We start from the raw sequence: 14,569 nt of genomic DNA, 5'->3' as shown, positions 1-14,569 counted from the left end.
TTTTGACTCGTGGGCCGCATTAGGTTAAAAAAAAAAATAAATAAATAAAAAAAATAAAAAAAAAATATATATATATATATATATATATATATATATATATATATATATATATATATATATATATATATATATTTTTTTTTTTATTTTTTTTTTATACATATATACATTGTCTTTTTAATCCGTTTTGACATTTAACATTGTCACGTTATCGATGGGAAAATTCATTTTTAGACAATATGATTTGCCTGAGCGGCTAGGAGACACCGAGAGTAACAAGCGGTAGAAAATGGATTTGAAGGGAAAGATTTAAAAAAATAAGTAAATAAATAAAAATAAAAAAAACTTTTTTTTTAACTTGGGACTTCCCGTGGGCCGGATTTTGGATGCTGGTGGGCCGGATCCGGCCCGCGGGCCATAGTTTGGGGACCCTTGCTATAGTGTGTTTTATCCGATTAGTTAAAGTTAGTTAAAGTTAAAGTCCCAACGATAGTCACACGTACACTAGGTGTGGTGAAATTATCCTCTGCATTTGACCCATCCCCATGTTCACCCCCTGGGAGGTGAGGGGAGCGGTGAGCAGCAGCGTTGGCCGCGCTAGGGAATTATTTTGGTGATTTAACCCCCAATTCCAACCCTTGATGCTTAGTGCCAAGCAGGGAGGCAATGGGTCCCATTTTTATAGTCTTTGGTATGAACTCACAACCTACCAGTCTCAGGGCGGACTCTCTAACCACAAGGCCACTGAGCAGGTTCAATTATTACTCTACATAATAATCAGGAGATTAATTGATTATTAACATAAATTATAGATAATTTTATGCTATAAACTCACTCCTGTTACTTTCAGTCTTGTTACTCAAATAAATCATCCTAGTTTTAGAAAACGCACACAATTGAAATCAAGCTATGTTGAAGAGGTTCATTTAGCCTACTGATGTGTATTTATAAATGGTTGATTTATATAGGCTAGTAAAGTCAAGTTTTGTACCTGACAAGTTTGGCTACCTTGCTTCTACAGCCTCCATCAGAGGTGTCACGTGATGTTAGCGTGACGTCGTCTGTGACGTGTTATATGGATTTTTCCATCCAGGTACAAGGTACACAACTTTACCTTACTAGCCTATATAAATCAACCATCCATCCATCCCATCCAACCATTTATAAAAATAAAAAAATTAAATCAAGCTGCTCAAGATTGGCCAATAAATATTTTTTGTAGTTCAATGTGCGTGATAAGACTTAGACTTCCTTTTTATTGTCATTCAAATTTGAACTTTACAGCACAGATAAGAACAAAATTTCGTTACATAAGCTCATGGTAGTGCAGGATAAAAAAGCAATAAGGTGCATACATAAATAAATAAATATATATAAATAATATATAGATATATATATATAAAATAAATAAATATATATAAATATATATAAATAAATAAATAGATTACTGTACAGATAAATATATTGCACTTTTTCACATGTCCACGTTTATGGATGTATGTTGTATTGTCTTTTTTATTCCAGCGAGTTAATCCATTTTGGGGGGAGTTGAGGGGATAATTGAATTATGATGCGTTCAAGAGTCTTACGGCCTGAGGGAAGAAGCTGTTACAGAACCTGGAGGTTCTGCTTCGGAGGCTGCGGAACCTCTTTCTAGAGTCCAGCAGTGAAAACAGTCCTTGGTGTGGGGTGGGAGGAGTCTTTGCAGATTTTCTGAGCCCTGGTCAGGCAGCGGCTTTTTGCGATCTCCTGGATAGGAGGAAGAGGAGTCCTGATGATCTTTTCCGCCGTCCTCACCACTCTCTGGAGAGACTTCCAGTCTGAGGCATTGCCGCATCCAGTCCAGACAGAGATGCTGTTAGTCAGCAGGCTCTCTATAGTGCCTCTGTAGAATGTGCTGAGAATGGGGGGAGGGAGCTATGCTCTTTTCATCCGACGCAAAAAGTGCATGCGCTGCTGAGCTCTTTTTACAAGAGCTCCGGTGTGTAGGGACCAGGTTATATTGTCAGTTATCTGCACCCCCAAGTTCCTGGGGGGTGCAGATTACACAAAGGTGAGCTTGGTTCATTATTTTTTAAACATATATGATAGTTAATCATGTTAAATTACTATTTAAAACATTGCCTATGCATTAATAAATGTTTAACGATGCATGGTAATAGTTTGACTTTGGAGCGGATCAATTTCTTATAGGAAATTTGTTTGAAATCAAGTTAGTTTGATCTTAAGAGCTCTGTTATTTTACCTTTTATGGCTTTTCACCTCTCTTCCCACCAGAGATTCGACCGCCAGATTAGTCCAAATGCATGGGTTAGCAACCACCATTCCTGCGCCTTTGCTTTGTTTGAGCGTTCAAGGAGGAGTCCTGCTGAAGCCACTATGGTCCAGCAGGACAGCTTGTACTCATAGCCTCTAGGGGGCTTTTTTTTTTTTTTTTTTTCTAGGGGCCGCCTAGTCAGCCTGGCTGCTCAGATGTGAGGCGAGCAGGGCATCGGCCCCCAGGAAACGTCCAAGCTGTGACCCACAGGGGAGACAGACGGACGGCACAGACACATAAGGGCAATCCCTCACATATATGGGCCTCTTTTGTGTTCATGTCGAGGCACACGCGTGCATACAAACACACAAGAAGCAGTGTCAGAGTCGTAGTCGGGACCGTTATCCACGCTCTGACTCCCCGGGCAACCTGCAAAAGGGCGGGGGATGGTGGCTGTGAGGGGAGGGAGGTAGAGAGTACATTAGGAATGAATTATATGAGGAGAGCATTTATCCAACAGTCCTCCTCTGAAGTGTTTGTACTGTACGCCTCAGATCTTCATTGTATTTATTCAAATGTTTAAATATTCATGGTAAATCTTCTCATATTCAATTACACCAGCTCGACCACAGCACGCAGAGAGCGCTTTCTCCCTGCTGTCTGGATGATCTGACTGTGTGTGTGTGTGTGTGTGTGTGTTTAGCTTGTTCCCCGGAGCGATCAAGCCTTTGTTATATTGCAACCCGGCTCTGTAATTGCTTATATTAGTCGCTGATCAACACAGGACACACACCCAAACACACACACGTGCACAAAAACACACCGCATTCCTGGCTTTTTATTAAGCGCCAAGCAGGCGACAGAGATTCATTACATCACACGCAAACAAAGACGCACACCAGACTGATAGACCGCCCACATTTCCTGCATGTTTAGCCTCAACGTTGAAATATCCACGCGCTGAATCGCAAAGAATCACTAAATTTCCATCTCTTGTCTTTCCTTGTTTGTGATCAGCGCTGAACGAGCCGACTATAGACTACGGCTTCCAGAGGCTACAAAAGGTCATCCCCAGACACCCCGGAGACCAGGAGAGATTACCCAAGGTACGACGACCAACGCCGCCCGTGCACACACACACGCAATTATTGCAAATTGTATGTATTTACGTCTTCTCCGGCTTGATGGCGAATGGATGTACACGCCACAAAGGCACCATGAGCTCACATACAGACAAATGACTGTATTCCCTGGACACTGAGACACTTTGCGGTATGGACATTAACATTTTATTACACGCTCATGGACATTTTTTTTGCACGGAAAAACGCACAAGCGGCTCTATTCACACTTGTGCTGTGTGTAAGGTCGTTTAGATTGGCAAGGGGGGGGGGGAGCAAGGGTGGGGGGAAGGAGAGAGAGAAAGAAGGAGGTTAGGTGATCCATCATAGCTGTCCAGTCTTACCTCCTGCTGGGTCAGTGGATCGAAGTCAACCCCGGGTGGACTTTATTACTTCCAACACACACACTTTCACAGGGCAGCACACACACACACACACACACACACACACACACACACAATGTCACTGGGAGGCCGAGATGGAGAGCCCAGGTAGATGTAGAAGGAAGATGGAGAAATCACTTGTCCTGCTTGTGTGTCATGTCTGTTGGACACCAGACTTGTCCTGGTGATGTCTTTAACCGCTCCTCCTCACTCGCTGGTGTCTCCTTCTCCTCTAAATGAACAGCAGTGGCAGGCAGGCCCAGTTGTTCATTTCAGCTCTATTGATTGGTGCCTTTATTAGGTAATAACACTTTGTTGACCACACTCCTCTCAATGGTTGGTCTCCGTCATTAGAGGGGCACACACTGGCAACTTTTCCTGTGCCCCCCCGTTCAGTGCAAGCCAAGCCTGTTTATGCACACAAATTCTTAGATCAGAGAGGAAGTTTTCCCAGAGGCACATTTTGTGAGGAGATTCTTAATGAAGCCTGGAAATGCCTGCTTGGTGTCCATATGTTGTGATGATGATCCAGTGTCCAGCTGCACTGTGTTGTCACTAATGGTCCCGCAGTAAGTGAATGCTGGAAGCTGGAGCTCTGCGGGCGGACGGCGCGGTGCTTAGTAGCTCAGGTTGTGGCGTGCAGGGGAAGGAGGGGAGGGGGAGGGGGGATCTGGGGCCGGCTAATGAGTGACCGTCCTGCCAGACGAGGCCAGGCTCTGCTCTGGATCAGGTTCCCCCTTCCTGTTGACGTCTCGGCGGGCCTGACTTTACGGGAAGAGACCCCGCGCCCAGGAAATGGTCTCTCCTTACAGCGGCAGGGCAAGGCAGGCAGCACGGCGCTAACCACATTTATCTGTTTATCAGAACGACTCTGGAGCGCTGCCTAATCGCGTTTAGCTTCTGGACAGATCCCTTTGCTAACGAGAGACCGATAAGCACAGACGGGGCACCGGAGCATGAGAGGGTGATTAATAGAGAAAATGGGGGAAAAAGGGAGAGAAGACGAGGAGACAACAGAAAGATGCCGTTGTATAGAAAAGTAAATACCGTATTTTTCGGATTATAAGTCACATTTTTATTCATAGTTTGGCCTGGGGGTGCGATTTATACTCAGGAGCGACTTATGTGTGAAATTATTAACACATTACTGTAAAAGATCAAATAATATTATTTAGCTCATTCACGTAAGAGACTCGGCGTATATCAGCAATCGTCACACACACACACGTCAACCAATAAAAATTTGGCGGGGGGCGGGTCATGGCAGAAGTGCATTGTGAAAAAAAAAGATGCTACCTGCTACTACTTCCGTACCTATGAAAATTGATCATTTCAGCATTGGCGGTAACTTTTATAAAAACCGAGAAGGGCTGAACAAAAATGGCACCGAAAAGGAAATCATATACTGCAGGTTACAAGCTGGAAGTAGTGAAATATGCAGCAGAAAACGGCAATTGAGCAGCAGAAAGAAAGTTTGGAGTAGGCGAGAAACTTGTAAGGGACTGGCGAAAAATTTCCCCCAAAAATGCGACTTATACTCTAGTGCGACTTATATATGTTTTTTTCCTTCTTTATTATGCATTTGCGACGTATACTCCAAAGTAATTTATAATCCGAAAAATACAGTAAATACAAATACTCACTAATTTACTCACAATAACATTAAAATAAAGTCATTCGGACCTAATAAGATGTTTTATTTTCCGGTTGGGGTGCACCAAAGGGCAGAAAAGGTCAAATGTACCCTCGAACCTCCATTTTTGTACTTTATAATTCATCTGGAAAGTATTGACAGCAGTTCACTTTTTCCACATTTGGTCATGTTATCAAATCAAATCAAATCAACTTTATTTATAAAGCACATTTAAAGTTGACCACAGGGGTAGCCAAAGTGCTGTACAATGGGCAGGTTAAAAGATAATACGAGTACCGAGCAAACACAACACAACACAAACAAAACACGATAAAAAATAAATAAATAAAATAGAATAAATAAAAACATAAAAACATAAAAACAGGTCCACAGCATATGTATTATGGGGCGCCATTGCAGGATGGATATCACTCAGTGTTAAAAGCCATGGAACAAAAGTATGTTTTTAAGAGAGATTTAAAAACAGGAAAAGAGGAGGCTTGTCTAATACTCAGAGGTAGGTCGTTCCAGAGCTTGGGAGCAGCAGCGGCGAAAGCTCTGTCACCTCTAAGCTTCAGCCTTGTGTCAGGGACCGTCAACAGCAGCTGATCGGCTGATCTTAAGGATCGGGTGGGGCAGTAAGGCTGAAGGAGGTCGGAGAGATAGGTTGGCGCGAGGTTTAGACATTTAGGAGTTTAAAATTGATGTTACATCCTTATTTCAAAATTGAATAAATAGATTTTTGCCCTCCAAATCCTACAGAACTCATAAAGACAATGTGAAAAGTTTTAGTTTTTTTTATTTGCAAATGTAAATATAAAAATCAGTATTCACAGCCTTTGCTCAATACTTTGTTGATGCACCTTTGGCAGCAATTACAGCCTCAAGTATTTTTGAATACGATGCCACAAGCTTGGCACACCTATCTTTTGGCAGTTTTCGCACATTCCTCTTTGCAGCACCTCTCAAACTCCATCAGGTTGGATGGGAATTGTTGGTTTTCATCCAGCATCTCTCTGTACATTGCTGCATTCATCTTTTCCCTATCCTGACTAGTCTCCCAGTTACTGCTGCTGAAAAGCATCCCCACAACATGATGCTGCCACCACCATGCCTCACTGTAAGGATGGTACTGGCCTGGTGATGTGTCTGGTTTCCTCCAAACATGACGCTTGGCATTCACGCCAAAGAGTTCAATATTTGTATCATCAGACCAGAGATTTTAATTTCTCATGGTCGGAGAGTATTTCAGGTGCATGTTGGTCAAGGAATTGCTTCTGTCTGGCCACTATACCATACATGCCTGATTGGTGGATTGTTGCAGAGATGGTTATCCTTCTGGAAGGTTCTCCTCTCTCCACAGAAAAATGTTGTAGCTCTGACAGAGTGACCATCGGGTTATTTGTCACCTCCCTGACTAGACTAAGATGAATGCAGCAATGTACAGAGACATCCTGGATAAACACCAACACGTCCCATCCAATCCAGTGGAGCTTGAGAGGTGCTGCAAAAAGCAATGGGGGAAACTGCCCAAAGATAGGTTTGCCAAACTTCCCTTTGGAGCCTATCTCAGCTGCATTTGGGCGGAAGGCAGGGTACACCCTGGACAATTGCCACCTCATCACAGGGCCAACACAGATAGACAGACAACATTCACACTCTCATTCACTCACTGGGGCCAATTTAGTGTTGCCAATCAACCTATCCCCAGGTGGATGTCTTTGGAAGTGGAAGGAAGCCGGAGTACCCAGAGGGAACCCACTCAGTCACGGGGAGAACATGCAAACTCCACACAGAAAGACCCCGAGCCCGGGAATCGAACCCAGGACCTTTGTTTTGTGAGGCACATCTGCAACTTGTGGCATCATATTCAAAAACACTTGAGGCTGCAATTTCTGTCAAATGTGCATCAACAAATTATTGAGCAAAAGTGAATACCTATGTACTTATAATTTTTTTGTTTTAATACATGTGAAAAAATTTAAAAAATAAACATTTTCACATTTGGAGAACAAAAATGTTTGGAATAAGGCTGTAACATAACAAAATGTGTAAAAAGTGAAACGCTGTCAATACTTTCCGGATGTTTGTATGGATTTTGGCTTAAAGTTTGCCCCCGTTTTTGTCTCCTGTCTCGGTTATCGTATACAACTAGGGATGTCCGATAATGGCTTTTTGCCGATATCCGATATTCCGATATTATTCCGAAACTCTTAATTACCGATACCGATATATACAGTCGTGGAATTAACACATTATTATGCCTAATTTGGACAACCAGGTATGGTGAAGATAAGGTCCTTTTTAAAAAAATTGATAAAATAATGATAAATGATAATGATAAATGGGTTGTACTTGTATAGCGCTTTTCTACCTTCAAGGTACTCAAAGCGCTTTGACACTACTTCCACATTTACCCATTCACACACACATTCACACACTGAAAATAAGATAAATAAATAAAAAACATTTTCTTGAATAAAAAAGAAAGTAAAACAATATTAAATACAGTTACATAGAAACTAGTGATTAATGAAAATGAGTCAAATTAACTGTTAAAGGTTAGTACTATTAGTGGACCAGCAGCACGCACAATCATGTGTGCTTACGGACTGTATCCCTTGCAGACTGTATTGATATATATTGATATATAATGTAGGAACCAGAATATTAATAACAGAAAGAAACAACCCTTTTGTGTGAATGAGTGTGAATGAGTGTAAATGGGGGAGGGAGGTTTTTTGGGTTGGTGCACTAATTGTAAGTGTATCTTGTGTTTTTTATGTTGATTTAATTAAAAAAAAAACGATACCGATAATAAAAAAAAACGATACCGTTATTACATTTTAAAGCATTTATCGGCCGATATTATCGGACATCTCTATATACAACCTAATATTGCGCATACGAAACTAGTCTGTATGGCCGCATATCATTCTGTGGAATAGAGTGCCCAAACTAAGAATCCACGCATTGGCGTTTAAATGTATGCTTTTTTTAATCAAATTTGCCTGCAAGATAATACACCTTGAGTTTAAAGAAAATTACAAGTGAAAGCACTTTTATAAAGAGAAAAGAAACACTATTGAAGTCAAGAGAGAAGTCATAACAAAGTACGAAGGATATACTAAGGTAATATAAATAAAGGGGGAAACTATTACATTTTACCCCAGGGGTGGCCAAACTTTTCCCAGCGAGGGTTGCACACATACAATTGAACGATGTGGGAGGCTACTTTAATACATACATGAAAGATACTAAAACCAATGCATTGTAGGTTAATCATATATGCTAAACTATCTGAACAAAACATCCACATCTTAGCTTTATGTTTTAGGTAAAACAGCAAATTAGTGTAATATTCAATCCAAGCACCTTGAGACATGTGATTTCTTCTTATTATTATTCTTTACTAATATTTCATCAAGTAAAACCTTTTAAGAGCTTTTCAAGCACCTTTTGTAAACTCACCATATCTTGCAAGAAAGTTGTACACATTTCCATCAAGACAGAAAGCACAGAAATGAAACTAAATATACAAAATATATATTAAGACGCATACATTTTGGTTTTCAGGTCTAATATTTGGACGGATTTGAGCAGTGTGCAATTTTTTCCATTTTAATTTTTTATATTTTGTGGGTTATCATCTAGAATGGGTTTATTTTGTCTCAAGAATGTGTCGTGGGCCAATTAGAAAAAATTATACGGGCCACAAATGGCCCTTGGGCCGCACTTTGGACCCCCTTGGTTTACACCTATCACACAAATGACTCCAATATTATTAAACCAAAAAAACATGCAGAATCTTGTTTACCCGGCATCGTTTTGCTATCTCACCTTAACCGCTCGCAATGATGGAGGCTAAATCAAGTGCAATAGTGTTGAAAGAGGGGATTATTTCAAAATACGGTAGTGCTTAATTGGTTCTGTGACCGAGCTCTTAACTCTTAAATCAAAACACTTGTATCCTAACTCAACGTCTCTAGTTGAAATTAATTGAAATTATTTTAGTTGTGCTTGGCCCCCAAATTAGCACAATTTTAACAAAAATATTTTTAGATAAGAAATATTGTAATATGAATGTAACATTAACGACTATAGTGGTTTTATGAAGCAATAAAATAATAATGTTCAGCATTTACCTTGGAGAGTCGATTACTATGGTATCTCGTTCCAGCTGCTTCTTTGTCAAGCGCACCATTAGCAGCTTTTCCTTATTTTCATGGTTAAATCTCCACCGGTTAGATATTATTTCAACATCCTTGGCTGGCATTAGACCAGTGGTTCTTAACCTTGTTGGAGGTACCGCACCCCACCAGTTTCATATGTGCATTCACCGAAACCTTCTTTAGTGAAAAATAAAATGTTGTTTTTTTTCAAATTCAAGACAAAGTTATATGTTTTTGGTAACACTTTAGTATGGGGAACATATTCTAAGTAACAAAGACTTAATTTAGAGTTATTTGGTTAGGGTTAGGGTCAGGGTTAGAGGGTTAGGGTTATAATAAGGCCATGCCGACCGAATAAGGCATTAATAAGTACTTAATGACTAGTTAAGAGCCAATATGTTACTAATTTGCATGTTAATAAACAACTAATTAATGGTGAATATGTTCCCCATACTAAAGTGTTACCATGTTTTTTTTACTGGTGCACAAAATGAACCGTGCATGAACATCACCTTGTTGAAAGAACAAAACCAACACAGTGCATAAACTCACAACAAATTACACACCTGCAAATCAGTGTGACTTCTGCTGTTGCCGTATCCGTAATACGCCGGTAGGGAGAAGTTTGTATTTACACGATGAGTCGGGTGTGTCTTGACATCCGCCGAACCCCTGAGCCCGACTCACCGAACCCCGAGGGTTCCATCTAACCCAGGTTAAGAACCACTTCATTAGACTCTTTGTGACGACCGGGACGCATGGTGATGCGGGGTTTCGTTCTCCCAGGATGCAACGGACTTCGGACACAGCGTGAAGGTAGAAGAAATGATTTATTTACGGAATAAATTATACTGGAATAAACAAAAACGTGCTCATAGCACGGAAGGCAAAAACTAAAGGAGCTAGCGTGGGAGCTAGAAGGTAAAAAGGGGTCTAGCGTGGAAGATAGCAGGTTCAGAGCAGGAAACAAAAGTCGTCATCTGTTGTGTGAAAACAAACTACGAAGCAAGACAGAATGACAGGGAAGGCAGGCTTAAATAATAATGTCAGTGATGACAAACAGGTGTGCGTCGGGAACAAACGCGGCAGGTGAAAATAATAAGCAGCCATGGCAACAAACTCAGGTGTACAAAACAGGCACTCAAGGAGTCCAAAACTAACCAAAAACACAAGTATCTTGAAAACGTAAACAAAAAATATGATCCGGGCAGCGGATCATAACACTCTTTCTGCTTCAGTATGGTGAAGACCAGCAGTTGGCGACACGCTAGGTCACGTTTTTTATTATTTCTTTGTATCACCAACATTTTTTTGATCTGATATCATCCATTTCAGGCAGTGTGACAGGGGTTAGTGCATATGCCTTCAAAAAGAAGGTCCTGGGTTCGATCCTGGAGCTTGGGGTCTTTGTGTTTAGAGTTTGCATCTTCTCCCCGTGACTGCGTGGATTCCCTCCGGGTACTCCGGCTTCCTCCCACCTCCAAAGACATGCACCTGGGGATTGGTTGATTGGCAACACTAAATTGGCCCTAGTGAGTGAATGTGAGTGTGAATGTTGTCTATCTGTGTTGGCCCTGTGATGAGGTGGCGACTTGTCCAGGGTGTACGCCACCTTCCGCCCGAATGCAGCTGGGATAGGCTCCAGCCCATCTGCAACCCCGAGAGGGACAAGCGGTAGAAAATGGATGGATCATCCACTTCTTTTTCTCAGCATTGTCCTTCACACTCACTTTCTTTCTTCCCATAGTTGGAAAACAAAGCTATGTAAATCTCTAGCTATAAGCTAATGCTTGCGAGTAAGACCCAAGGTTTTGGGTGGATCATACGGCGTTCACTAAGAAAAAACCCCGAAAAAAAAAAACAGGATGAGTCAAGATGCCTTAAAGGATTTGTTCACTTCAAGGCCGACTCAAATCTGGACTATGTTACAGTTCTGTGAGTGACCTGCACAGGAGATGCTCTCACAATGCTCTGAGATCCAACGATCAGCTGTTGCTCTCTGTCCCTTTTGCTCGCACTGAGCTGGAGAAAAAAAATGTTTTGTCCATGCAGCTCCTTGTGCTTGGAACTTGTTACAAAGAGACTGGAAGCTTAAATGCTTTTAAATCTAAACTGAGAGCATTTGAAGCAACATCAATTAATCTGTAACCGTTTTACTTGATGTCCATCCTGTCATTTTAAAGTGTAATGTGAATGTAATTATACAGTTGTGGTCAAAAGTTTACATACACTTGTAAAGAACATAATGTCATGACTGTCTTGAGTTTACAATAATTTCTACAACTCTTATTTTTTTGTGATAGAGTGATTGGAGCACATACTTGTTTGCCCCAAAAAACATTCATGAAGTTTGGTCCTTTTATGAATTTATTATGGGTCTACTGAAAATGTGACCAAATCTGCTGGGTCAAAAGCATACATACAGCAATGTTAATATTTGGTTACATGTCCCTTGGCAAGTTGCACTGCAATAAGGCACTTTTGGTAGCCATCCACAAGCTTCTGGCAAGCTTCTGGTTGAATTTTTGACCACTCCTTTTGAAAAAATTGGTGCAATTCAGCTACATTTGTTGGTTTTCTGACATGGACTTGTTTCTTCAGCATTGTCCACATGTTTAAGTCAGGACTTTGGGAAGGCCATTCTAAAACCTTAATTCAAGCCTGATTTAGCCATTCCTTTACCACTTTTGACGTGTGTTTGGGGTCATTATCCTGTTGGAACACCCAACTGCGCCCAAGACCCAACCTCCGGGCTGATGATTTTAGGTTGTCCTGAAGAATTTGGAGGTAATCCTCCTTTTTCATTGTCCCATTTACTCTCTGTAAAGCACCGGTTCCATTGGCAGAAAAACAGGCCCAGAGTATAATACTACCACCACCATGCTTGATGGTAGGGATGGTGTTATTGCTGGGTATTGTGGCCAAACAGCTCAATTTTTGTTTCATCTGACCACAGAACTTTCCTCCAGAAGGTCTTATCTTTGTCCATGTGATATCAGATGAAACAAAAATTGAGCTGTTTGGCCACAATACCCAGCAATATGTTTGGAGGAGAAAAAGGTGAGGCCTTTAATCCCAGAAACACCATGCCTACCTTTTGACCACGACTGTATGTGTAACTTTGCTGCCTCTTGGCCAAGACTCCCTTGAAAAAGAGGTTTTCAACCTCAATGGGATTTTTGTTCCTGGTTAAATAGAAAATAAACGAAAACAGTCTAACTGTGTTTGAGCATGCTTGTTAGGCATGCCAGCACTGAATATAAGTTTAAATATAAATGTGTAACTATCATGTTCCAATACATCTGATTAGCACAGGTCTTTTTCCACACAAGTTTAAATATGTTTTTTTATTTTGGTTTAATTTTTCTTAAGATGTGGCCCTTGAAACATTTTTTTTTTTACTTCATAGCACAGTATCTCACTTGTCTTCCCTGCACGCGGTCTTTCTCCATCTGGGGATCTGTTTGTGCCCTAATGCTTCACCTTTCCCTCATTTCCTACCTCCTCGCTTCCTCCTTCCTCCCCCCCCCCCAGCCCCCATCCATCCATTTACCTATCTAGCAATCCCTAGGAGGCATCTGGCGTTGAGGAAGAGTAGCGAGAAGCAGGCGAGGAACGACGCATACATACTAAAGAACCACTTAGCTGACTCGGGCCTCTACATTTCTCAATCACACCGAGCGGGCCTTCTCTCTGGTCCCCCTTTTTTCCTGCCTCCTCCCACCTGCCTCCCTTTCTCCCTCCCCCAGTAGTGCTAGTAATGGGAGGTTAACACAGAGGCAGCGCTCCCATTATTGAGTGAATTTAGCACCTCGGACAGCGCTCTACAATCTTTATTGCTTTGCTGACCCTCCCGTCATGTCCTGGGCGTGCTCGACAGCCTCCGCCATGTGTGTGGCTGCGGTGTGTGTGTGCGTGTGTGTGTGTGCGTGTGTGTGTGTGTGTGTGTGTGTGTGTGTGTGTGTGTGTGTGTGTGTGTGTGTGTGTGTGATATGAGGTCTGATTGAAAGGCGGTGTGTCACGGAACAGAGAGCACACATGCTCCGGGGCTTGTTCACAGCGAGGGATACACTGAGAAGGGTATAACGCACAGCGTGTGTGTGTGTGTGTGTGTGTGTGTGTGTGTGTGTGTGTGTGTGTGTGTGTGTGTGTGTGTGTGTGTGTGTGTGTTAGTGGAAGAGAAGGAGGGAGAGAACGAAACGAGGGAGGATTGGAGGGGCGGGGGCTGCAATTTTCTGGTTGTCGCGCCTCCAGCATATATCCTGGCCCCGGCACATTAACTTTTAAAAAGGGTTTCTTAGGTCTGTAGGTGTCTACATCACACACACACACACACACACACACACATACATATGTATATATAGATATAGAAGGACTGCCTTGAGACACAGACTCATAGACTGAACGAGTGAAAAGAACAGAGAGGGTAATAAGGAGGGTAAGTGGTAGAAAATGAACTCTATGCAAGAATAAATGTTTGAATGGAGCACTACTCCATTCAAAGTTATGGCACAAAGTGACTATTCACGTGGAACATTATCAGGGTCAAGTGTAAAGAGGAGAGTTGTGTCGCTGTCAGCCTGACGCTGTGTTGTGCTAAATTCGATTGATGCGCGATCATGTGCAGGAGATACGTGATCCAACAGGAAGGATGGAGAAGATGCAAAAGATGGCCCTCTGATAAGAGCGATACGCGGCTCATGTTTTATTCACAGCTAAACGGTGTCTCCCAAACTGCCCGGCCAGTTACAAAGTGCACGGACGGGCCCATTTCTCTTCCTCCCGCCTGCCGCTCTCACCGCCGTCTTCCTGTCGTCGCGGCCTCTGTTCTGCATTCACAGCATAATGCTACTAGTGAAATGGAATGAAAGAGACTGAACTCTTCCAGCCGCCACACTCATGATCAATTTCCCCCCCTCTCTGCCCCCTGATTGTAGGAGGTAATCTTGAAGAGAGCAGCGGACCTGGTTGAAGCCTTGTACGGGATGCCTCACAATAACCAGGTA

The 14,569-nt window shown here is 42.0% G+C and overlaps 1 protein-coding gene across 6 annotated transcripts in view; it reads left to right on the top strand.

Moving 5' to 3' along the window:
• The window catches only part of ebf1a (EBF transcription factor 1a), a 162,210-nt gene that overhangs the window by 115,408 nt on the left and 32,233 nt on the right, over nt 1–14,569 (top strand). For all 6 annotated transcript variants that reach the window (XM_061928122.2, XM_061928120.2, XM_061928116.2 and 3 more), the window contains exons 11-12: nt 3,272–3,360; nt 14,501–14,566. In XM_061928122.2, the coding sequence (XP_061784106.1) occupies nt 3,272–3,360; nt 14,501–14,566 (155 nt within the window). The remainder of the gene's footprint in view (nt 1–3,271; nt 3,361–14,500; nt 14,567–14,569) is intronic.

Source organism: Nerophis lumbriciformis, linkage group LG35, assembly GCF_033978685.3.
Source record: "Nerophis lumbriciformis linkage group LG35, RoL_Nlum_v2.1, whole genome shotgun sequence".
NCBI classification, from domain to species: domain Eukaryota; kingdom Metazoa; phylum Chordata; class Actinopteri; order Syngnathiformes; family Syngnathidae; genus Nerophis; species Nerophis lumbriciformis.
The sequence above is the reverse complement of the archived record's forward strand: the minus strand, read 5'-3'. Positions and strand labels throughout refer to the sequence as shown.